Below are 23,956 nucleotides of genomic sequence, written 5' to 3'. Positions count from 1 at the left end.
CATTTCCACTTCTCCAGAGTCATGTGGTGGCGTGCTTTACACCACTCCATCCGACGCTTGACATTGTGCTTAGTGATGTAAGGCTTGAGTACAGCTGCTCGACCATGGAAACCAATGCCATGAAGCTCCCGGTGCACAGTTTTTGTGCTGATGTTAATACCAGAGGAGGTTTGGAACTCTACAGTTACTGAGTCAGCAGAGCGTTGGAGACTTTTACGCACTATGCGCCTCAGCATTCGGCGCCCCCCTCTGTAACTCTACGTGGTCTGCCACTTCGTGGCTGACTTGCTGTGGTTCCTAAACCCTTCCACTTTGCAATAATAAAACATACAGATGATTGTGGAATATCGAGGAGGGAAGAAATGTAATGAACTGACATCCTATTAGTAGTATTATTAGCAACAACCATTTCTTTTTTCCTTAATTTTCAAACATATGTAATGCACTACCAGTCAATAGTATGGACTCATTCTTTATTATTGTTTCTACATTTTGAAATAACACAAACTTATTTATATAGTGAAGAAAAAGGCTAAGAGAAACTCAAACTATCTAATATTTTATCTTCTTCAGTGTAGCCATCCTTTGCTTAGATGACATCTCTTGGGATCCTCTCAAACTAATTCATGAGTTGTAGACAACTGAGATGCTTTTAAACATAACTGAAGGAGTTCCCATGTATGCTTGGGACATATTGACTGCTTTTCCTTCACTATCCAATCCAACTCCTCCATTAAAAATGTTTTGTTAAGAAATTCATATATAGGCACAATTTATATTTATGTACTATATTAATTTCAATCATGTAAGCACAAGCCAATAGATCAAAAGGTTGTTAATGTGATGAGAAACATAATTTCAGTAAATGTGTATCCAAACTTTTGACTTGTGGTGTATGTTGCTTTTCTTCTTTAACATTTTCTGAGGTCTTGGTGCTGTTATGACTTTTGGTCAATCAGCAGTTTGTGGAAGAGTGAAGATTATCCTGTGAACAGTGATTCACAGTCACACGAGAGTAGGAAATCTCTTTTTGTGGTTTGGATGTCCTGACATAATTCCCCACTTCCTTTTTCTGTGAAACATCTTTGTTTACATTTTGTGACACTTATTTGCACTATCCTCAAAGCCACCATCTCCCCTCATGCATACAAACGTGTCATTTGAAATTTACTTTAAACATCTTCCACTTGCTGTTTAGTACATCAATATTTTCCTTCCATTACATTCTCCCATGTTTTGAAGATTTTTTAGCAGTAAAGTAAATTATTGTAATACCCATGCATGCCCAGAGAATTTCGACATAAATATTCTACTCTGACTGGTTGCTGGAATCACACAAAGAAGCTGTTTTTGGCAACACTGTAAAGAAACTTTATGTTCTTTTTGATAGTGAGAAACACCCAATCACGTAAATCAAGGAGACATGTCTAAAAGTGTGATTTTTCTGTCAAGTTTCATAATCAGTAACACCTTTGAGTTAAAACTCAAGTGTTCTCCTCAATTCACATTCTTGATGAACGATGATAATTGCATTTTTATTATTGCGAAACATTGTTTTTTTAATATAGAGCTAATTACAAATAACACTAACCCCATACTTTTTGCAATTTATGAACAAAAAATAAATAATTATTGAATTTATTGTTAACAATTCAATAATGTAGTTTTCATTAACATCAGTTAATGCATTAGGGATCATCAGCTACCAAAATAATTATTTTATATATATTTTTACAGCATTTATAAACACATAACTGCATTATCTAATGCAAACATATACTACTTTTAATATAAAAAATGTATTAGTATGTGAAGAAATTGAACTTAATGAATGCTGTAAACATATTGTTCACAGTTTGGTCATGTTGGGTGATGTAGTCAATAAATGTATACAAATTCAATCTTATTGTAAAGTGTAACCAATTTATTTATGGATCATTTATCTGGATGTCCCCAAAGGGAGGTTATTCCAGATTTATCTCACATTTGAGTACAGTTCTGTCCCCAAACTATTGCTAAGTACAACACTTATGTCCTTACGCAATGGGAAACCTTACACAATCAATACAACTGTCATTGGGATTAACAGAAGTGTAAAAAGGTCACATGGCTGTGGAGAGCGTGTTTATAAGTCACTGATTCAGCAGCTGTCATGAAACTTGTGTTTTGATGTTCCCAAATTGCTGTGCGGTGCTTTCCATTCACTTCAGTCTACATTATTTGTTCTTTTCTCCATTCAAGATCCAAGATTTCTAGAGAACGGTGTGGTGGAGGTGCTGTTTTCCAGGATTGTGTACAGAAATCCATCCTTTGCGTCAGGTATCCTCACATTTCTGTTAGATTGTTCTTGCAATGTTGTTATTGTAATGTAGGACAACAGCTTTAGGAGGTAAAGTGGCCCAGTGGCCCCCCTAAATTGGAGTTGTAAATTGGTAAGAGTGGTATTCTCATTTTAGTTCAGTGACCCCACATCATAATACATAGACCTAAAAAATTATATTTAAACAGCGCATCAATGCATTATGACTGCATAATAGTCAAGTCAGGTCAAATTTATTTGTATAGCACTTTTCACTAAAATTATGCTATAACAGAAAATGAATTAATATAATGGCAATATTAGTTATATATGTTTAGAAATATTAGTGGTTAAAATGAGAAAACTAAGTAAGTGTTGTGGGTCAATGATTAAAGAAAAATATTTTATATTAACTATAAGTTTTATTGTTAAATTCCTTGAAGTAATCCCAAATTAACTGAGGAAATACACGTAGATGCATTTTCCCTTGATTTAATGGCATTTATTAGTGGTTTATTCATTTTCTATGTAGTTTAAGAGAGTGTTGTCCCTCCTTTGACCAAGTTTATTTACAGGTAGGTATCATTCAGTGATGAGCATCGCAGTCTGGCTGAAAACTTATGGCATGTAATTTTGTAGAACTCCATGCTGAGCCCACGCTTAAGGCAGTGGCTCATGAAGAATCCCATGTCTTTGAGTTTGCATCAATTAATCCTCTGAAGTCTGTCTTAGTAGACTGAAGTGAAGTCCGGCTGGCACATGCTGCAGTTGGTCATCATCACTCAGTGACACAGTGGGAATTGGAAATCAGGCAGGACTGGAAATGGATCTGGCAGGCTCTGGCAACCCCAGGATATAATCCTGAGGTTTAGGCAGGGAAACAAATACAATAAAATGAGCGTAGATGCAATTTAAAGCAGACAAGAGTTTTTGGTTTCGTCTGACCTAACTAAAGCAGCATAGCTATGAATTGAGGGATAAATTAGTTGTATGCCTGGCTGAATAAGTCTTTAGTCTAGACTTAAACTGAGAGAGTGTGTCTAAGTTCTGAACCCTGCTAGGAAGACTATTCCATAGATTAGGAGCCAAAAATGAAAATGATCTGCCTCCTTTTGTGGATTTTGATGTTCTCGGTATTGTTACCAGACCGGAGTTTTGCGATTGTATTGAGTGTGATGGATTATAGCATGACAGAAGGTCACTTAAGTACTTTGGAGCTAGACCATTCAAAGCTTTGTAAGAAATTAACAGAATTTTAAAATTACAACGAAACTTAACAGGTAGCCAAAGTAACAATGATAAAATTGGGCTGATATGATCATATTTAAAAATAATATAAATTGATCAATTGTCACACATTATACATACATTTTTTTGTTTTATAATATAATAATACCTCTCTAATTATAATAATACTATTTAGCAGGATAAAGTTTAATTTAAGTTCAATATTTATGTAATATGACCCATAAGCAAATATAAGAGATTGTCTAAAAAGTCCACAAACTGTGCTAAAACGCAATGGTGGGCCGTGCATTTAAAGTCTAGGACTTCAGTGTGATTCATGCCATTAAGAAAACACAGTTTCACAATGAATAAGACACCGTATGCCTTTGGGCATCATACATTATGTCGCAGTTAACTAGTAATACCAACTGACAACACGAATGAAAGCCAGAACTTGAAATGGCACTTTGTCTCCCGAACAGACATTCAAAAATCTAAACTTTTTCATATGAATCAAACAAGGAATCAAACAAGGAGGTCTATAATACCTGGAAAATCTATCTAATAATATTTGTGATTTAAATGTTGCTTGCAATAAATTTTGTTTTGTCAGAGTACACGGTTATGCTGCGTTCCATTCAAGTTGGATGTGGGATATTCTTACTTGATATCTCCGACCATAAATGCATTCCATTCCCAGATATTCGGAACTGCAACGCTCCCGTTACCTTAGCAGGGGTTTGACTCTCATTAGAGATGTCTCCTAGCAATGATAATCCTAACTGATAAACAATGCTGCAGTGCCAGATTTGTGCTTCAGGTGTACGATAATCAAAAGAGATTACACCTGTTTCTGCAGGCGATTGTTAAACAAGCTTTAATATCATGTAATGTGGAAACAAACTAATTTATTGATATTACTTAAAGAGCACCTATTATGGTTTTTAAACATGCCTAATTTTTTTAATAGATTTACATGCATCCAAGGTCAAAAAACACTTTAAGTTGCTCATAATTTAAATTGCTGCATTTCCTTTTTTACCCAGTGTCAAAAACGACACGTGACACGACCGTTCTAAAACATTCATTCTAAACTCCTCCTTTCAGAGAGCCTGCTCTGATTGGTCAGATGTCCCAGTCTGTTGTGATTGGTCTACCGCTTAGTGTAGTGTTTGAGGGCGGGACAAAGCTGTTCGCGAACAGCCAGTGAAGAGCAGAGGTGGGTTTTTTGTTACCAAATTACATAGGTTTGTACAGGAAGTAGGTCTGGAATTACTAACGACTCATTTCAGGTGTTCAGAAACGGTTCTTTGTTTTGGGAGTCAATTACTCCATTTGTCGTGCAACTTTGCAGACATTTTTACAGTCACAAAGAGCTATATGACACACAACATGATAGGTAATATTTGAAAAACCATAATAGATGCTCTTTAATAAAGTGAATGTTTATCACTTACATTGTATATCTCCCTGAGTGTGGACATGTTTGTGTGACATCATGCACCTGCATCTTGGCGAAATCGGAGTTCATTTCTGCACAAGCCTACAAGTTTAAATTCTGACTTCAAGATGCATTCCTTTGCACTTCTCCTTATAATATAATAATCTAATATATATTATACATATATTATATATATTAATCTGACTTCCGAGTTGAATGGTACACAGCACTACTTTTCAAAACTTGATCTGACACTGAACGCTCAAACAGCCTAATTTACACTTAGAAAACTCCTGATGTTGCTATAACAATGCAAAAAGCACATCCTAATTTACTTGAAGTGACAATCAGTCCTCCTCTCCTGTTTAATAAATTAAGCAATCACACGGTCATGCATAACAACTCGTGTTTTTAAATCCATAAGAATCTCTTCCTCAATGGTGATAGCGGCAGTGATGACGATCTCCCACTCTTCGCTTTCAAATTACGTACATCACTTAAAGCATGATTGTGTCACTCAAGGCCAGCTAGAAGGCCTTGACCAGGACATATACTAAAGATCACAACCACCAAGAACAAATAAATCAATCTGATTGGCTGATGAATCTGACTAGCCTATTCACTTACACAGTTGAGGGATTCTGTAGAAATTCTGAAGGCCTGAAAGGGTGGAGCTCAGACTCACATGCTGCTGTGCATGTGATTTGGGAAACAGTTGGCACACTTAGATTGTAAGCATCAAGGAATAAATTCTGACTGGAAAAACTTTTAGTTTTCCTCTATTTGTTGTAGATTAATTAAGAGTGGAAAGCAATTAAAAATATGTAGGCAAAAAGACGGGTGAGGATGAAAGGATGAAAAATATTTATTTATTTGGGATGTTAGGCCAGCAGAGAAGGCTTTGCTGGCCCTGAGAATTCGCTACTGCTAAAACATCACTGGTGACCAAGTGTTCAATGCAACTGTCTTGCATGTTCTGTCTTAAACACTGTTATTGCATTTTTTTGACACATCCAAAAGATTGTAAATTGTATGTATAACTTACACTTTAATGTAAATAAATAAATAATTAATACTTGGACACCTCCGAAGTTTTAATGCTGTGGGTGGAATTTTCAGAAGTTATCTTGCAAGCGCTAGTTAACGAAAGACCATTGGAAAATTTTTAGGCATAATTGTCCAGTTACAACAAGCTTTGACCATTTCAGCCTGATCATTTATGCCTGGATGATATGGTCATATATTCTTTAACCAGTTGTGCTAATGATATTGTCGTCACATGGTCGGCATCACAGAGGGTGGGTAGGATAATCCGAATGTCAAATGAATAACAAGCCATTAACTTCTAGAGTTACTGTAGAAGTTTCAGCAGTAGTTTCACATCTTTGGATGTGCCAGCTCCAGTTTCAGTTCTACTTAATGTGGATTAATGTGGTGTTGTAAATGTATGTGTAAGTTAAGTTACTTTTATAGTGCAATTTCCCACGTAATTATCACAAAACCTGATCTGGATCTGATTTTCTTCCTTACTGAATACACCTGATCCCAACTCTTATTTAGCAAGCATTCATTATAAAAAATGTTGTATGAATACATCTTTTCATTTCGCGAACAACATACAGTACACACTTATTTATAATGATGTATTTTTTTCACCATCTTTTATTTAATGTTTTGCACTGTACAATACAGAAACAAGACAAATGTAGTGCAACAAGTTTGGCAATAAAGAAGCGACTCTGATGAAACTGCATGCAGGAACAGGTATAAAGAAACAGCAGCTAGCATTATACAGGGATCACACCGCGCCTGTAATGGCAAATATTTTATGAATACTCTTAAAACATTAAATTGAACCCTTCACCACCCCATTAAAGCCCAAGTAAATGCCTTACCTTCAGTGAGAAAGGCTGTTATACATTAAGCGCACCACCACATCAATGAACAACCTAATAATGCTGATTAATATTGGTCCTGTTGGGTTCCGGCACAAGAATAAAAAGCAAATGCGCAACTCACAAGTGAACAAAGCTGCAGAGCTGATCCTGCTGCTTCTCTTGCAAACGCAATGCAAGAGAAGCACTAAATAGTTAAGATAACAAACAAAAGTCCTCTTTATTAACACCATTTATCAATCAAATACTTAACACACACCAGTCACAATGGAGAGGCACACATGTGCTCAATAACAGAGAATTAAGCTTAATATTAGCAACAGTATTGTCTAAGAGGCGCACACCAAGTGCTCTCAATAAGGTAATGCGCATAGACTCTGACAGACATAATAACGATTAAAAAAACAAATTAAAATAATCTTATTGGTCACTTATAATTACGATGCATGCAGCTTTTTTAAATTCATAATAATTGAGATAGATGCATGCATTTAAAAATTCACTTGTTACTCTGGACAATTTAAAATGAACTAGTGAGTCTTAAAGGAAATGGTGACCATTTACAAGACATGTACATGCTGATTATAGCCTTTCGCTTAAATTATAATCTAAAATCTTGATGTAGCCTATCATTCGTTTTACCAAAGAATTGTACTGCATCAGTCATTCTAAAGAACAGCATGGCAGCATGGCTTAAAGTTTGTGGGTAAAACCAGAATGTTAGGGTGTTTTGATTGAAACATTTGTCATGAGCCTGTTTGTTTATAAAATTATAATTGTAAAAAAAATGTACTCAAATTTAGTGAATCTTTGATTGACAAATATTAAAACAGCAAAATATGCTTTATATGTGCAGAGGGGACATTTAATGTATAATACAGTTGCCCCCCTACAAGCACACCCGGCCCAACCCTGGCCCTCCCAGTCAAAATGGTCTAGAACCGCCCCAGCGTGCTACTGGCCATGCAATCAAGCACATAGGACATGCTGCTGCACAATTAGACTTAAATACAATCCCCATGTATTTAAGAAGATTTAGACAGATTTAGACCGAGCTGGGGAGGAGGAGGAGGGTTTCACAGATGAACTGGTTATCTGCAAACTGAGCAAATTTTAATGTTTAATGACAAAGACAGAGTATGGAAGTTGATTCGCTACCCCATAATATGTCAGATGACCTATCAGCTTACACCACGTGAGCCGATTTGCATAACATATTATATGTGATTGTGTGGCTATCAGATAAGACGTTCAAAGAAACATTGAACTTGCACCATTTAGAGTTTCATATCTGATCTTCAGCCATTTAAAAATGTGTTTTAGGCTATATAAGGAAAATGTAACACTGAAAGGCTTTTTAGGAAAATGTAGGCCTAAACGGAACCACAATTCTGAAACACAAAATCATTCGTGAAGAAGAAATAATGTAAAGGAAAATGTAATGAAATTATCAAACCCTTCTTTTGGATTTGGTTTATTAAAGCTCATGCGGCAACTTGTGGCGAAATAATTAACTTTTGTTACTCAACAGCTACAGAAATATATGCTGATTGTGGAATTTTTGTTTCAATGATTGAATTCACAGCAATTATTTTAATATAAGACTAGGCGTTGGAACCAAAATGCAAAACAACAAATACAGAAAAGCATTTATACAATTGGACCTTCAACTCAAAACCTATTTTCTGAAATACAGTCCACGTGACAACTAACCTCAATCTCCCCTACAGAATATTTGATATTATGACTCTTATATATAAATACATGTGTATACATATACGCACTGTGTATATTCTCCTGTGTCAGAACTTAGACATGATATCAAGACTCCCCTCAAGATGGAAGTGATAGAGCTTCCCCATGGGTTTTCCCATTATAATAATTATGGCCACTCCTCCCAATCAAATTTCCAGCAGAGAACCCAAAACCCTAAGTTCTCAGGTGACAGGAGATACAACAAAGGCAGTCATGTCCCCAGACCCAAAAACAGACAGGGCAAGAACAGAAGGGAAGGATCTAGAAATAAGCGATCCAGTAAAACTGAAGGAATGAATCAAGACATTTTAGCACAGATCCGACAAATGCTTGTTGAAGCTCCCAAAGGCATTTGAGGAGGCCATATCCAGGCAGAATAGGGATGACCAGGTTTGGGGCCCCTCCCCACTCAGGCCAGTCTGTATCTCAGAGGGTGGGAGGAAAGCCGGGGAAAGGGGGGTATCCCGTGAATGAGCAGGGCCTGTCAGACTCAGCAAACACCTGAACCCTGTATCTTTTCAGGTATCATTTTGAGCCAGAGAAATGTTTGCCATTTTAAAGAATCTCCACAGCCCACAGGGAGGATATAATCCTAAAAATAAATTACAAACCCTGTGAAACCTCAAAGAAATGGGGTCGAATTCAACATTTGAGATCCTCAATCAACGAGTTCACTGCCCATTTATGTAGCAAGATATTGCCTATCATCTTTAGGGTTGTCTAATTTGTTGTCAAGTTCAGCAGTCCAATTTCCCTCATAGGGCACCTCTCCAAAAGAGAGATATAGATTGATTGCACCTATGGTACCCTCACTTTTAATCAACCTACACCTTTTTTTGTCTACACAACTTAGTGTGGACAGGACGATGGATGTCATACAAAATGATCACTCCCATTGAAAGCCTGGAAGTTGATACGCAAATGACATAACAACGAAGCTCCGCTGATGAGGATGATAACGGAACACTTGATAATATGGCAGTTGATTAATCTCTTCATTCTTGGTACCAAATGAGCTAGTTGAGGTTATTTTTAATCTGGCAATGCAGCGAACCATGTAACCAAAGAAAGTGCACTTAGCTTATAGCTTGGACAGTGCCATATCAAATCATGTCAATCGAGACATATAAGAAATAGTTTTCCTGCTAAAATACTTTTTAAATGTTTATCCTTAGTGTTCCTTTAGAGAACTTAGTATCTCTAAGAATCTAGATTCTTGGCCATCCTTAGGAACGTCATCATCTTTTCCACATAGGTTTCACCATAACCTTAAAAGGAAATACTTTCAGATCTCTCATATAGCCATTATGTTTAGCTTTACATACAAGATATCAAGCCATAGTTTACTCTTAATGCCAGTGGTCAAAGGATGACGTGAGGTGTGCATGTTTGTCCATGCTGTTCCTCTTCAGGAACTCGGCCAGTTCTACGATTTCAGATACTCAATCAGCCGAGCAGGGGGAATTGGTGAACAATCATACCAGATGACATTCCATGAGCCAGTTTATGGCAGAGCCCCTCTCTAACTTTCAAGGCAAAGAAAAGTTTCTCCATTATGATTGGATCATGGCAGGACCAACACAAACAAATGTCAAGCACAGCCATCAGATAAGCTGCTCGGACAACTGCCAGACACCCCTCACAAGGCAGGAAAGACCTTCTAACTAGTTTGAAAAGACTCTCATTGGTCCATGAGCGGTTTCTTAGCAACCTTTTAAACCCCCCATCCTAAGGCCAGAGGAGAGATGGACCATAACATTCCTCTCAAAGCAGCATTAACTTATCATGTGCCAAAAGCTGAAACAAAGAAGTCTCAAAGACAAATCTTTACACTCAAAATTGGATTCCTAACATGGACACCAACTGCAAAATATCCACTCCATGTTTGTTTACAAAACTGTTTATGCAAATCACAGTTGTTCAATTAGCATAATAGTTCACACAAACTAAACTATGGTGGTATAAATGAATGCATGCATAATATTTAATCTTTCAATATCATGTTTGGTCTCTATATCTTCAGAACAATGCCAAGAGTATTTTTGAAGAGGTTTGGAAAAGGAACAATGCATAGATAAGACTTTAAAGACATTGTTCTAACTATGTACTTTAAAATATGCAAATGTTCCACATAGAGAAGAGACCAGCCAATCATAACCCCGGAACAAGAAGCGCCAAACTGAAATCATCAGGAAGGTATAAAGCATCCTTACAACAGCCACACCTTCATTCTGAGTACCTAGCTGTTGGAGTTTGAAAGCAATAACAGAATAATAATCAACGTCCTGAGTACCCATCCAGACGGTCGTTAACAGAATACAAACCATCCAACATGCTAAGTCTCACTCCATGAGAGAGAGGATAACAGATCATTATTCTTAGTCTCCATCTAAGAGACAGAGACTCTGGCGAGCAAACCTTCTCCTCAAGTTTCGTGCATCTACGTGTTCAAGATGATGAATCTTACACCAACATAAGGGCTGTATATCTGTGTTTTCCAGATTGCAAGAACCCTCTCTGTGCGTCCAGGAGATCAGCATTCCTAACCTCCTTCATGTCCAGGGCTTTTGAAATGGAATCCAGCTCCTTCCCCACTGTAATGTGGCCCTGAGCCCCAGAGGAAAACGTTGCCATCACCAAACCCATCAATCGATCAAGGAGAACGTAAATATCACACTGAACCTCTTTCCAGAGACCTTGGCATTACTATCAGTTTTTTGATTTTATAATGTTCTTTAGATTGCATAACCTGTGTATCAAATGCCTTGCAAATAATCTTTGAGTTATTTGTTTAAATGGAAATAAGGTTTTCACCTTATAAATGAACAGAGGAACAGCAATTTATCTTTCTATATGATAATAGTCATACTTTACCATTGCTACATCCAGTTCAACCACTTACATCTTTTCATCCTATGCACTTTATTTACCTATTCATTTATTTGATCTTTTAGCATATTAGTGCCATTTTGTAGTTTTGTTGGTTTATCTTGTTTATATTTTTGCAAATGAAACAAATTTTATTAAAACTGCATGTTCATTGCATTGATGATACAGAAGAGCTCTAAAGGGTTAGGCTGCTCTCGAATCCTTCAGATTTTTAGAATGACCAACTCCATTTACATAATTTTTATTTATTGAATGGTCCATTTGGATCATTCTTTTACTGTTAAGGTGAAACTCCTTCGCTGGTGCCCTGAGGATGGAGGGAGGGGCCGTCTGATATTAATAATCACACACACACATACACCTTAAGTGAAGTGTGATCAAAAATCACCACATATGTTGGTGTCTTGTGTGAGGACCAGTTCATTTCAATTGGTGCCAGGGTAATTCTCACTACAAAAGCACGTATAAAATAGGGCCAAAGCAATATGATCATTTTGAAAGAAGTCATTTGGATCTTTTAGTAATTCTCTGATAATCTTTTCTATTTTTTGGCAAGTCACCAACCCATATGATAAATATTTTATGATGTGCATACATTTGTAAACATCATTTTATTTGAAATGTATACATGTACTTGGATGTGCAAAAACGTTTTTTTTTTTTTGTATTTCTTCATTAATTTTTAAAGAGTCGCACATAACTATACTTAACTAATTCTATGTTTTTTGAGTATTTAAGATTTTTTCTTGTATTATAAACATATTTTTTTGAAATTCTTTTCAGAGATGGACTGTGATAATCCCATGTTTTTGACGTGTCATAGTAAAACCATGGTATTTTTTGAAGTATCTTTAAGTACTATGACAGTATCATGAAATATGAATATAATCATTCAGTCAATAATACCATGGTATTTTTCTGATAGTGATTAGTCTAATAGTTTAAACAAAAAACAAACTGGGTTTCATGAAACAGAAAGCTTCTTAAGGTAATGGCAATATTCTATAAAAGACGTATTAAATTTCTATAGAGTGGACATTTTTTCTGACCTGTGTTGCTTTGCATTTATAGTTCTGCGTTAGTGTGTCTGCATCATTTTGTGAGTACACAGCCAAAATGCAAACTAAATGTTTCATAAATAAAAGCAATGTAACTGAATGGATTCTTAAGTATTTATTAAATTATTGTAGCATTAAAAACATAAAAATGTTGAAATGTAGGCTACATATTATTTATTATACTTGTTGCCTGCATTGCAGACAGAAAAAAAAAAAGTAATACATAAACATGTTTTGGCATACTTTTGATGTTCCCTGCCACTCGAAAGCTCATTCAAAACGAAAGTGAGAAAATTAATGGGCCTTCCATAAGTCGAAGGGCACATTCATACAGTAATTCCATGTTCCCCTCAGAGTACCCACTTCAAGGGTTCTGCACTTCGGAATGATTTGGGCATAGGGAGGATCGCTTGTGATTAGAATCCGCCCCCGATCTGCTGTAGCGAGCACTGTTAAAGGCATTAATTTAATTTTATAAAATACATCTGCAATTTACAAAGAAACCTCATAATAACACATTATTACTGTTATTGCGAGATTATTACCAGACTTTTATAATATTGCTTTATTTAACAATTATAATTAAATGATTACGACCATAAGGGCACCTTTAGATTTGTGAACGGAAGGGGCAGGAATGCCCCTGCTGCCCCCATTCTGTGCACCTCACAGCCATGTGCTCTTCTTAATCACAGACAGCAAGAAGTGATGTGCACATAAGTATATGGTCGCATAACACACACACACACACACACACACACACACACACACACACACACACACACACACACACACACACACACACACACACACACACACACACATGTTGTGTTTCCATGTTTTATGGGGACTTTCCATAGACATAATGGTTTTTATACTGTACAAACTATATATTCTATCCCATGACCCTAACCCTATCCCTAAACCTAACCCTCACAGAAAACTTTCTGCATTTTTAGATTTTCATAAAACATAATTTAGTATGATTTATAAGCTGTTTTCCTCATGGGGACTGACAAAATGTCCCCACAAGGTCAAAAATTTCGGGTTTTACTATCCTTATGGGGACATTTGGTCCCCACAAAGTGATAAATACACGCTCACACACACACACATATATATGTACCACTGGCACATCTTACCCCACTCTCTGCTATTATTCAAAGTTAAATCTGCTTCAGGGAATTTAATTCGGTGAGTGTTTAACTTCATAAAAATAACCTTTGTTCTCCTCGTCCAGTAAAGTTCATTGATCAGATGGGAACTAGTAAGTTAGTGCACTTGTTAGGGTGACCTTATAATTTTTTTGGCTTCCCAGAATCGTGTTTTGTATAGTAAAGTGTTGGACTGTGCTGAAGAATAGGAAATTCCAGGGCCGAATATTTAAAAGCTGGGAATTTCTTTCTTCGACTCTCAGACAATCTACAGCTTAATGTGTGTGTGAATGTGTCATATGGGACTGAGGGTTGATGCATGCACATCTGGTTGTGTGATTCAGTTCTGAGCTGCTGTGTAATTTAGAGATACCTCATGGTTGGTGCACAAACAGCCTTTACAATTTACAATACATAAAGTCAAATATAGCGTTACACACTCACAAACACACACTTGTATGTCTGTAATTATTCCCAGTTGCAGCGACAAACAGTCTGAAGGCGTGATGTGACTAAAATGTTTCTTCCTGTTTCATTTTCTTTCTTTCTTTTTCTTTCTTTCTTTCTTTCTTTCTTTCTTTCTTCCTACTACACCAATACTTCCTTAATCTCGCTCTCTCTTTCTCTCTGTCTCAGTCCTGAACTCCATCACTCCACCCACACATAACTCCGCCCCTCTGTTTACATTCCCCACTCCATATTTGGAGGGCTCAAGGTCCTCTGATGTCCATTTGTGCTCTACAACAAGCGTGTGTGTGTGTGTGTGTGTGTGTGTGTGTGTGTGTGTGTGTGTGTGTGTGTGTGTGTGTGTGTGTGTGTACAGCTGTATTCTGAGGAGCATTGGCTGGCTTGAGCGGAATACTGCTTCCCAAGCCAGGGTTTTTCTGTATACCCAGGAGGGGCACCTAAAAGGGGTTACCTGTGTGTGGAGGTAGAGAAAGAGAGAGGAAGAAAGAGAAAGAGAGTGGGATATTGATTGCTGGCAGAATTTTAAAAGGAATGGGAGGAGAGAAAACAGGGGATAGCGAGGAAAAAGATTGAGTGAGAGAACGAAAAAAGGAGAGGAAAGAAAAGGAGACACAGGGGAGCTGTTATCACCTTATGTAAAAGAAAGCAAGCTGCCTGTCTGTTTAAAACTGCATGTAGAGAGAGAGAGAGAGAGAGAGAGAGAGAGAGACAGAGAGAGAGAGAGAGAGAGAGAGAGAGAGAGAGAGAGAGAGAGACAGAGAGAAAGAGAAACAGAGGAGAAAATGGGCACAATCTGTAGATTTGCCTGCAGGATAACACGGTCAGAGCTACTTAACTATTTCCTTCCTATTTGCTCTTTCTATATTCATTCAGAAATATCATTGTTTGTGTTATTTGTTTTCTTTTCAGTTATTCTGTCAAATGTATTTTTCTCTTGTTCTTTGTCCTACATTTATGGTCAAAGTCATCTGTTGTCTTCTCAGACACCTTTTGGGTCTGACTCGAGAGAATGTTTCTGGAAAGCATTACCTTTGTGACGTTCTGTGTGTGTTTATGAAGCTACATGGGGTACTTTCAACAATAACATGTGCTGAGTATGGTTGATCTGTTTTGTGCATTGTTGAAAGTTCCAGTGGTAAAATAATGCACTTTATTTTTCAGATAAAGCTGTTGCTTTTTTAAGCAAAAAGAAGGTTCACAGCTACATGTTTTACTTTGTTAAATCAGAGCATTACAAATATGCCAAATAAACTGGCCAATGCAGTATACTATTTAGTTTTGATCATATGTTGAAATATGAATTCTTTGGATTGTGATAGTTTGAAAATGTTGACTATGAAATCACAGTTATGTGTGTGTGTGTGTGTGTGTGTGTGTGTGTGTGTGTGTGTGTGTGTGCGTGTTTTTGTGATTTACGAGGACAATTTTGTAAGTTACAAATTAGTAATTACAAGGTTATTATGCTATAAATGTGATTTATGAGGACATTTCTAGTGTCCCCATAATTCAAATCGCTTACAAATCATACTAAACAATGTTTTATTGAAAATGTAAAAATGCAGAATGTTTTCTGTGAGGGTTAGGTTTAGGGGTTGTGTTAGGTTTAGAGGATAGAATCTATAGTTTGTACAGTATAAAAGTCATTATGTCTATGGAAAGTCCTCATAATGATAGGTAGACGAACATGTGTGTGTGTGTGTGTGTGTGTGTGTGTGTGTGTGTGTGTGTGTGTGTGCATGTGAAAGTTGCCAGCTGTGGCATTTTATCATGCATGCCTGGTATTTGGATTTCAGCCTCCTGAGACTAAGAGAGCTACTGGTTTAGGTAAAAGTCAAAATGTTTTTACCAGTTAACTGTACTGACCAGTTTTGTCATATTGTGTTCTGGTAGACAAAAACCATTCTGCATTTTTACACAACATAAACAGTGGCTTAAGAAGGGACATTTGGACATTTTTGGACTGAATGCTAATTAATTAGCTACAACTTATCAAAGCATTCTGCAAACACATGATACAAGCACTTTTCTCAGAACCATCTTCACTTGCCTTAGCCAGTTTTGCAATGACTTTTAACAAACTGGTGTCAAGGTGATTTTTTGTGGATGTGAGTCAGTTCTCCTCAAGTTCACAGGTGTCCTTGCAGAGTAACCACAGGTCCATGATTAACTACTTATTTTCCATTCAGTTTGACAACTGGAAATTTTCCAAATCCTTTTTTCTCAATTAGAACCATATATGTTGTGATTGTGCGTGTGTGTGTGTGTGTGTGTGTGTGTGTGTGTGTGTGTGTGTGTGTGTGTGTGTGTGTGTGTGTGTGTGTGTGTGTGAAATAAACACCACTTGCTTTAATATTTTGTTTTATAATGCATAGACATTCATTTTCACTTTTTGTAGCCACAGTATATATTGAAGGCAATACAGTATGTTTAGAGTGGATACCTCATATACTGTAAGCTTTGCTGGCTCTGGAGTCTGGAATGATGTTAATTGTCAGTGTTTTTCTATCTGGGTGGATGTGTTTGTACATCATGCATATGTGATGCTGCCTTTAGATTGTATTCTGAATGGTAGAAGTGAGTTATCAGTTGAGATCAGTGTTGCAAGACTCTGAGTATTTGCGAGTGTGTCATGACACATGATGCTATCTTATGCGATGTGTTCAGCTGCCACTGACTGAATGATATGTCTTTGCAAAGAACACACACAACAACCACACAAAGACATATCTAAGTCCTTGTGTAGTGTAATAGTGTAAGCGTACGATGACTAAGGTGTCTGCAACTCACTGGCTGTGTTATCATTGTCTCTGTACCCAAGACACTTAATTTAACACACTGACACACCATGGCGGTGGGTGTTAGTGAAGATAGGGGCCACAGGTGTGACTTTGTTTTAAACACCTTTTTATCACCATGGTAACTTTAAAGATACACTTAGTAATTTTTTCCACCTAAAGAATTGAATAGTACTTTTGACAAATGTGTTAAATCATATGAGCTGAGGCTGCAGTCATAGCAGTGACCAATGTATAAGCAGCTACATTTTATCCTACATTAGAGTTGTAGAATAGATCTTCTAAATGCGTGTTCAATTAGAAGACACTTGATTCAAAGTGGCTTACATATGGGAAACATCACAAGAAATGTATCAAAGAGGAGGGAACAATATTAGCAGTGCTGCAAATACAGAATTTTAAAGTAAACCAAAGTAGTACAGAAGCTAGAGCAGAACTGTCACTGCAGAAATGTAGACACAAGAGGGACAGTTTTTTTACATTTATTTAAAGAAAATGTATTTGTTTATTGCCCCCTATTATCAGACACTTTACGTCGGGCGGAAAAGGTTTTTTATATGGCATTTATTTTAATGGCATTTATTTTACAAATGCATCTGCTTTTGAGTAATGCTCAATCCACACCTATAGGTGTCAGCATAAAGTTATATAGGCTGGTGAAACATAAACAAAACATGATATATTTTACCTTGAAAGAATTGTTTGAAATTGTAAAACTTTTTTTGATGAGTCTTAGGAACTTCTGGTAATATGACTTTATAATAGCTTATAATGTAAAATAATATTTTTTATACTGACAGAACCGTCTGCATCTATGAGAATACACAGAAATATTAGTTCACACTTTAAATATATCTTCTAAAAAGTATATGTCAGAATTTCCAAAGCGCTGTGATTTTTTTGTTTTATTTTTTTTGTGGTGGGCATGAATGTAATGTAATGGTGATTGAGAGCTATACCTCACATGTCTGTTGTATCATATTTAATACATATGGATTTCAAAAGGCTTTTTCAATCAAATAATATACAAAATTTTAACCAAGTACAAGTTGCTTATATTCAGCAAATACTCATTTTAAAATATTAGTAACAATAAAATAATTACTGTTAATTTTACTTTATTAAAATAAGCTTTAATTTATCCCAACATAAGAGTAATTTTTCACACAAGTCCACCGACATTTTAATTAGATCGATATAAATATTGAAACCACATTTTTTCACAAATAACCACTATTAACCACTGCCATAAACATGTGAAACATGGGTCGTTTGGCTCATCAACTTGAACAGAGAGAGAGAACAGGAGCCGTCTAACATTGTTTGTCATATTTGATCGACACAGCATTATAGGGTTAAATTGTACTAGAAAGTCGTCAAATTAAAATTTGAAATTCGAATTAAACAGTCTTTGACTGTTGTGCTGCATCCAGCACTGTGTTTTTAGGTGCTAAGGTAAAAAAGGTCTCGAGACACCTGCATTCTTTTATATGCATTGCACTGTGTCTGTTTTAGCGCAAGAATGTGTTTCGTCTGAATGGCCCCTATGTATTGTTATTTCTTTCTTTATTTCTTTATTTTATCCCCTTTTCTCCCAATATGGAATGCCCAATTCACACTACTTCATTGGTCCTCGTGGTGGCATTGTTACTCAACTCAATCTGGGTGGAGGAGGACAAGTCTCAGTTGCCTCTACTTCTGAGACAGTCAAAACGCATCTTATCACATGGCTTGCTGTGCATGACACCGCGGAGACTCACAGCACGTGGAGGCTCATGCTATTCTGCGCGATCCATGCACAACTTATCATGCACCTCATTGAGAGCAAGAACCCATAATCGTGACCACGAGAAGGTTACCCCATGTGACTCTACCCTCCCTAGCAACCGGGCCAATTTGGTTGTTTAGGAGACCTGGCTGGAGTCACTCAGCACACCCTGGATTTGAACTCGTGACTCCAGGGGTGGTAGTCAGCATCAATACTCGCTGAGCTACCCAGGCCCCTAGTGGTGGGTTTTAAAAACGCTGTCAAGTTGAAAGGAATTCAGTTTGGAAAAGCTCATCTCGAGATCCCCGCATTCAGTTGCATTCCATTGCACTCCATCTAGCGTCCTGTTCGATCAGACTTTATTGTAGAACTGGGCGAAGCTACCTGCCAGTACCACGGTGAGGTAGAGTCTGAGCCGCAAATGCCCTCTTCACAACCGAGTTCAACTGAACTATCTGGGAATCTCATGAAGTTTGAGTACTGAGGTACATGAATGGACTAAAAATCAGTTTGATTTTGTAATTTTTGCAATTTAGTTTAAAACGAAAAGCACATTAGATAGGTATGTTGTGTGCATTATGATAGCAAAGTGCTGTATCGTTCATAAGTATTCGTTCCGCACACTTGTTGATTTAAGAATCTGGTGATCACTGATGTCTTGGAGCTTTTCCCCCTAACTGAAATTATGTCTTTCAAATTTGAGTATTATGTGAAATGTTTAATTTTGCTTCTCAGCTCTATTGACAGCCCTATTGTAAAAATTATTTCCTTCTTTATTTCACAGCCCAGCCACACGAAGGCACCCACGGTCTAAGTGACTCTGGACTCTCATGCTTCTCCCATTGGACTGGAGGATTAGTCTCTGGGCTCCAAGTCAGCTACAGCAGCGAGGAGCAACCCCAGCTCAAGAAAACTATCCCTGGAATCAGAATGGAGGAGGAAAAACCTTCTTTATGCATTTCAAGGCGTGACCCTATAGCTGCAAATAGTGCAGATGCTGTTTTTGATAACTCTTGTCACTTAAATGGTGAAACTGTGTTCATAGAGCGCGAAACGGACATTATAGATGATGATGATGATGATGATGATGATGATATCCCCACCCATAAAGATGCCACTGCTGCTCTTTCAGACACTAAAGAGACACTATATTCAAGGGAAATGTCTGGTTTGCCTTCACTGAGAGGTGAACAAAGATGTCAGAATTCCGTCCTATCAGATGTTGGTCGAGGGGTGAATTCCTCAAACGCTCTCACGCACACACAAGTATCTACTGGATATCAGACACATATATGGGTAAAACAGCTGGAGTCAGTATCACCTAGTTCTTACACACACACTCCATCAGACAGACAGGAACAACGGGAGGAGATGGAGCTCCGCAAGGCTGCAAGCAAACCATTATTACCTGACAATAGCTTTCCCGGAGTGCAGTCAGAGACAGAACAGGATGATGAGTTTGCTATTCTTGCTTTGGACATAGATCAATCAATTGAACAGCTAAATCAGATTATCCTGGACCTCGACCCAGAGTTTGTGCCAATCCCCACACAGGCAAGGGGTCAAATGACCCGTTCAGCCTCCCTGCACACCAATGGAATGATGTACTCAGGTGGAAGGTCCAAAGCCCATCAATCAGGTAACAGCTATTCCTGACATGTTCACCGAAGGGGTGGGGGTGAAGTCACGACTAGTCGAATTTGTCGACTAGTCGACTATTCAAAATTTGGGTATCACTAGAATACTGTTTCACACTTAATAGGTAACTATGCAGGAACTAATGCAGGACAAATTAGTAGTACTACATTAACAGTTCAGTAACTAATATTAACTAATATGTAAATACAATTAACTAATTAGTAAGTAGTATCAAACTGATGACTGTAGTTGTTCACTGTTAGCTAATCAATAATTACTGAATTTTCTTTGCCTCACTGAGAACTATTAACTTACTATGGGTAAATAATAATAACTAAAGTATTTACTCATCACAACATTAAAACAACAAGCACTGCTCCAAGGCCGATTCCACATGTCTGTGCACTCCTCCGTCCTGGTCAGTGAGTCCACTCAACACAGTATTTGAATACTGATATAAGGATGTATAAAAATGCTTAAAAAATACATTCTCCCTTTGCCTATGTATGATCTGAACAGAATCAAACAGATCTTAAATGTGCATATGTGCTCACCACGACACGCGGTCAGGCGGAGTGGTGTGAGCGCATGCAGGTAAACAAGAGAGGGTAAAGGATGGGCATGAAGGAGGCGGGAACCGGAAGAACAGTCAATGTAAACTTTAATTACAGAAATTAAATAAAATCAACTTAAACAGAAACACATAGACATACACACACACACACACAGTGGCCGCATGTGGCTCTCTCTTCCCCAATGTGGCATACCCGGCTCCCCTTCATCTCTGCCGCTGATTAGCCCGATTCAGGGCCGGGCGTGTGTCCTCATGGCCCGGCCGCACCCTCCTCCTCCTCCTCCTCACAATGCGCTCTCCCCTTTTTAGCCCCGCCCTCCTGCTCAGGTAGAGCACTGAATAACGCAAACCCTGATTGGATTAGAGTAGGCTTGATGGGCATGTAGTTTTCAAGTTTAAATACTTCAGTTGGATTAGAATTAGATTCAAAAAATTATTGAAAAGCATAAAAATACAATTAATTTAAAAATGAATACACCTCTCCTATGATGCACACACACACACACACACACACACACACACACACACACACACACACACACACACACACACCGTTGTGTTTCCATGTTTTATGGGGACTTTCCATAGACATAATGGTTTTATACTGTACAAACTTTATATTCTATCCCCTAAACCTAACCCTACCCCTAAACCTAACCCTCACAGAAAACTTTCTGCATTTTTACCTTTTCAAAAAACATAATTTAGTATGATTTATAAGCTGTTTTCCTCATGGGGACCGACAAAATGTCCCCACAAGGTCAAAAATTTCGGGTTTTACTATCCTTATGGGGACATTTGGTCCCCACAAAGTGATAAATACATGGTCACACACACACACACACACACACACACACACACACACACACACACACACACACACACACACACACACACACACATATATAAAATATAAAATATATTCTGTAAATGTTTTAAAAAATGAATGAAGCCAACATTTATACAAATATTAAATTCATAAGAATTTGGCACCTGCATTGTAAACTACATTTTTAAATTAATGTTCCTTTTTTTTTTCTCTGACAAGAATGCAGAGGCACAACGTCATGCTTCTCTGAAGAAGCATTTTCATGTTGACAATAAACAATATAATTGTTCACATTTTAGATGCTGGATTTTAAGGTGTTAATGTTGTAATGAGTAAATAATTAATTGTTGTTAATATTTACACATATTTAGTCTATTAGTAAATAGACAAGTTATTGTCTTATTTTTTTATTTATTTGTGTAAAAATAAGTTTTACGCCATAAACTATGGTTAATTCAGGCTACAATATTACTATAGTTATATATAAGGGAAGCATTGTGATTAATACATTTTTTGCAAGCAACATATTTGCTAAATCACAAATAGCCATCTTAAGGTATTATAAACCCTATCTTTGATGACAACCTATCTCTAAACGTCACTAAGCAGCCAAAAATGTGGACTTGTATCATGGTAGTACCATTGTATTCCTTGAAGTAACCTGGTATACCATGTGGTACATGAATATAACAATGTTATAAATAAAAGCACCATGACATCACATCACCATCTGAGACCATCATTGTACCATGTTACTGGACTAGTACTTTTTGTAAGGGGTCACAGTCTCTATAGACACACTGTATGCAATTTCTGTAAATCTGTACAGTCCCGTCCCTTTTTAAAAGTGATGTTTGAAGTTATATGAAGGGACTTATTTTATGTTAATGACTGCAAACAAGTAGACATTCACAGTACATAATAGTCCTCTGTGTGCAGTTCCTGACTGTTATAGCTAAAGAAAATAAAGCCCTGCCTTCATTTCCTATTTTAGTGTGTGTGTGTGTGTGTGTGTGTGTGTGTGTGTGTGTGTGTGTGTGTGTGTGTGTGTGTGTGTGTGTGTGTGTGTGTGTGTGTGTGTGTGTGTGCACAAACGTGTGTCTTTGCTTGAGTATGTAAACATCCAGGTCTGGTATGGAATGCTTGCATAATTTAAATGCAACTTCTGAACTGCCTCGTGTCTTCATCTTATTTCTAATGGTATTAGAAAACCCTCGACAAGTATGGCAACTATTTGGTGACACTCTAATTATGTTATATTGTCAGTTTGTCTTTATTTAACACACCTGTTTGATCTCCATACTGTCTTCATGATCTCAATACTCTGGATGTTATGCCATCTGCACATTGAGCAGTTTTTGTTGCTTTTGATGTTTAGGTATGTATTTTTGGGCTTGCATGACAAAACATTTGCCATATTCTAGCTGGATGCTCACTGTTTACCTAATGTAAATGACTCAAAATCTGCCGTGCAGTATCAGCAGTCTTTGCTGTGTTAACAGAGAGTCTGTGAATGGATATACTGTAATGTCTACACAGAGATGATGCAGATGAGAAATGAAATCTTCCATATATCCACTTGCAATTACAGGTTATTATTATACCAAACTAATATCACACGGCTACACTGGGACACAGTTTGTAAACAGAAACTTTCCAGCAGCTGTTGCATAGTGCAGAACAAGTGCAATTTAAGGAATATTCCGGGTTCAATACAAGTTAAGTTCAATCGACAGCGTTTGTGGCATAATTTTGATTACCACAAAAATGTGGTACTTTAAAAAAAGCTCAAATCGAGGTTGCAGCGATGCACTAACAATGGAAATGAACAGGGGTGGGTTTACAACCGACCTGGGGCCTCATTTTTAAAATGTTTGCTTAAAAGATTATATAAAATGTATTTTAAATAATCATTTTAAATTCATCCTATCAACCATTAGCCAAGTACAATCAAACTGTTTAATGAAATACAAATCTAGTTAAAGATATTCATGCGTGTTTTCTAGTTTTTCCACAATACAGAAATTAAAAAAGAAATATTTACCTACATACATTTATACAAACATTTTTTTGAACATGGTGTGCAAAACCTACTACTTCAGCCAGTAACATTTTGGAATTCAGTTGTTATTTATTAATTTTATAACAAACAATTATTTATTGTTG

At 37.1% G+C, this 23,956-nt stretch overlaps 1 protein-coding gene across 1 annotated transcript in view; it reads left to right on the top strand.

Moving 5' to 3' along the window:
- Positions 1-2,030: 2,030 nt before the first annotated feature.
- The window catches only part of LOC127623901 (tensin-4-like), a 48,831-nt gene continuing 26,905 nt past the window's right edge, over positions 2,031-23,956 (top strand). Inside the window, exons 1-3 of the mRNA XM_052098496.1 lie at positions 2,031-2,093; positions 2,211-2,319; positions 19,534-20,388. Coding sequence (XP_051954456.1) covers positions 2,031-2,093; positions 2,211-2,319; positions 19,534-20,388 — 1,027 coding nt within the window. The remainder of the gene's footprint in view (positions 2,094-2,210; positions 2,320-19,533; positions 20,389-23,956) is intronic.

The sequence above is a fragment of the Xyrauchen texanus genome, chromosome 30 (assembly GCF_025860055.1).
Source record: "Xyrauchen texanus isolate HMW12.3.18 chromosome 30, RBS_HiC_50CHRs, whole genome shotgun sequence".
NCBI classification, from domain to species: domain Eukaryota; kingdom Metazoa; phylum Chordata; class Actinopteri; order Cypriniformes; family Catostomidae; genus Xyrauchen; species Xyrauchen texanus.
The sequence above is the reverse complement of the archived record's forward strand: the minus strand, read 5'-3'. Positions and strand labels throughout refer to the sequence as shown.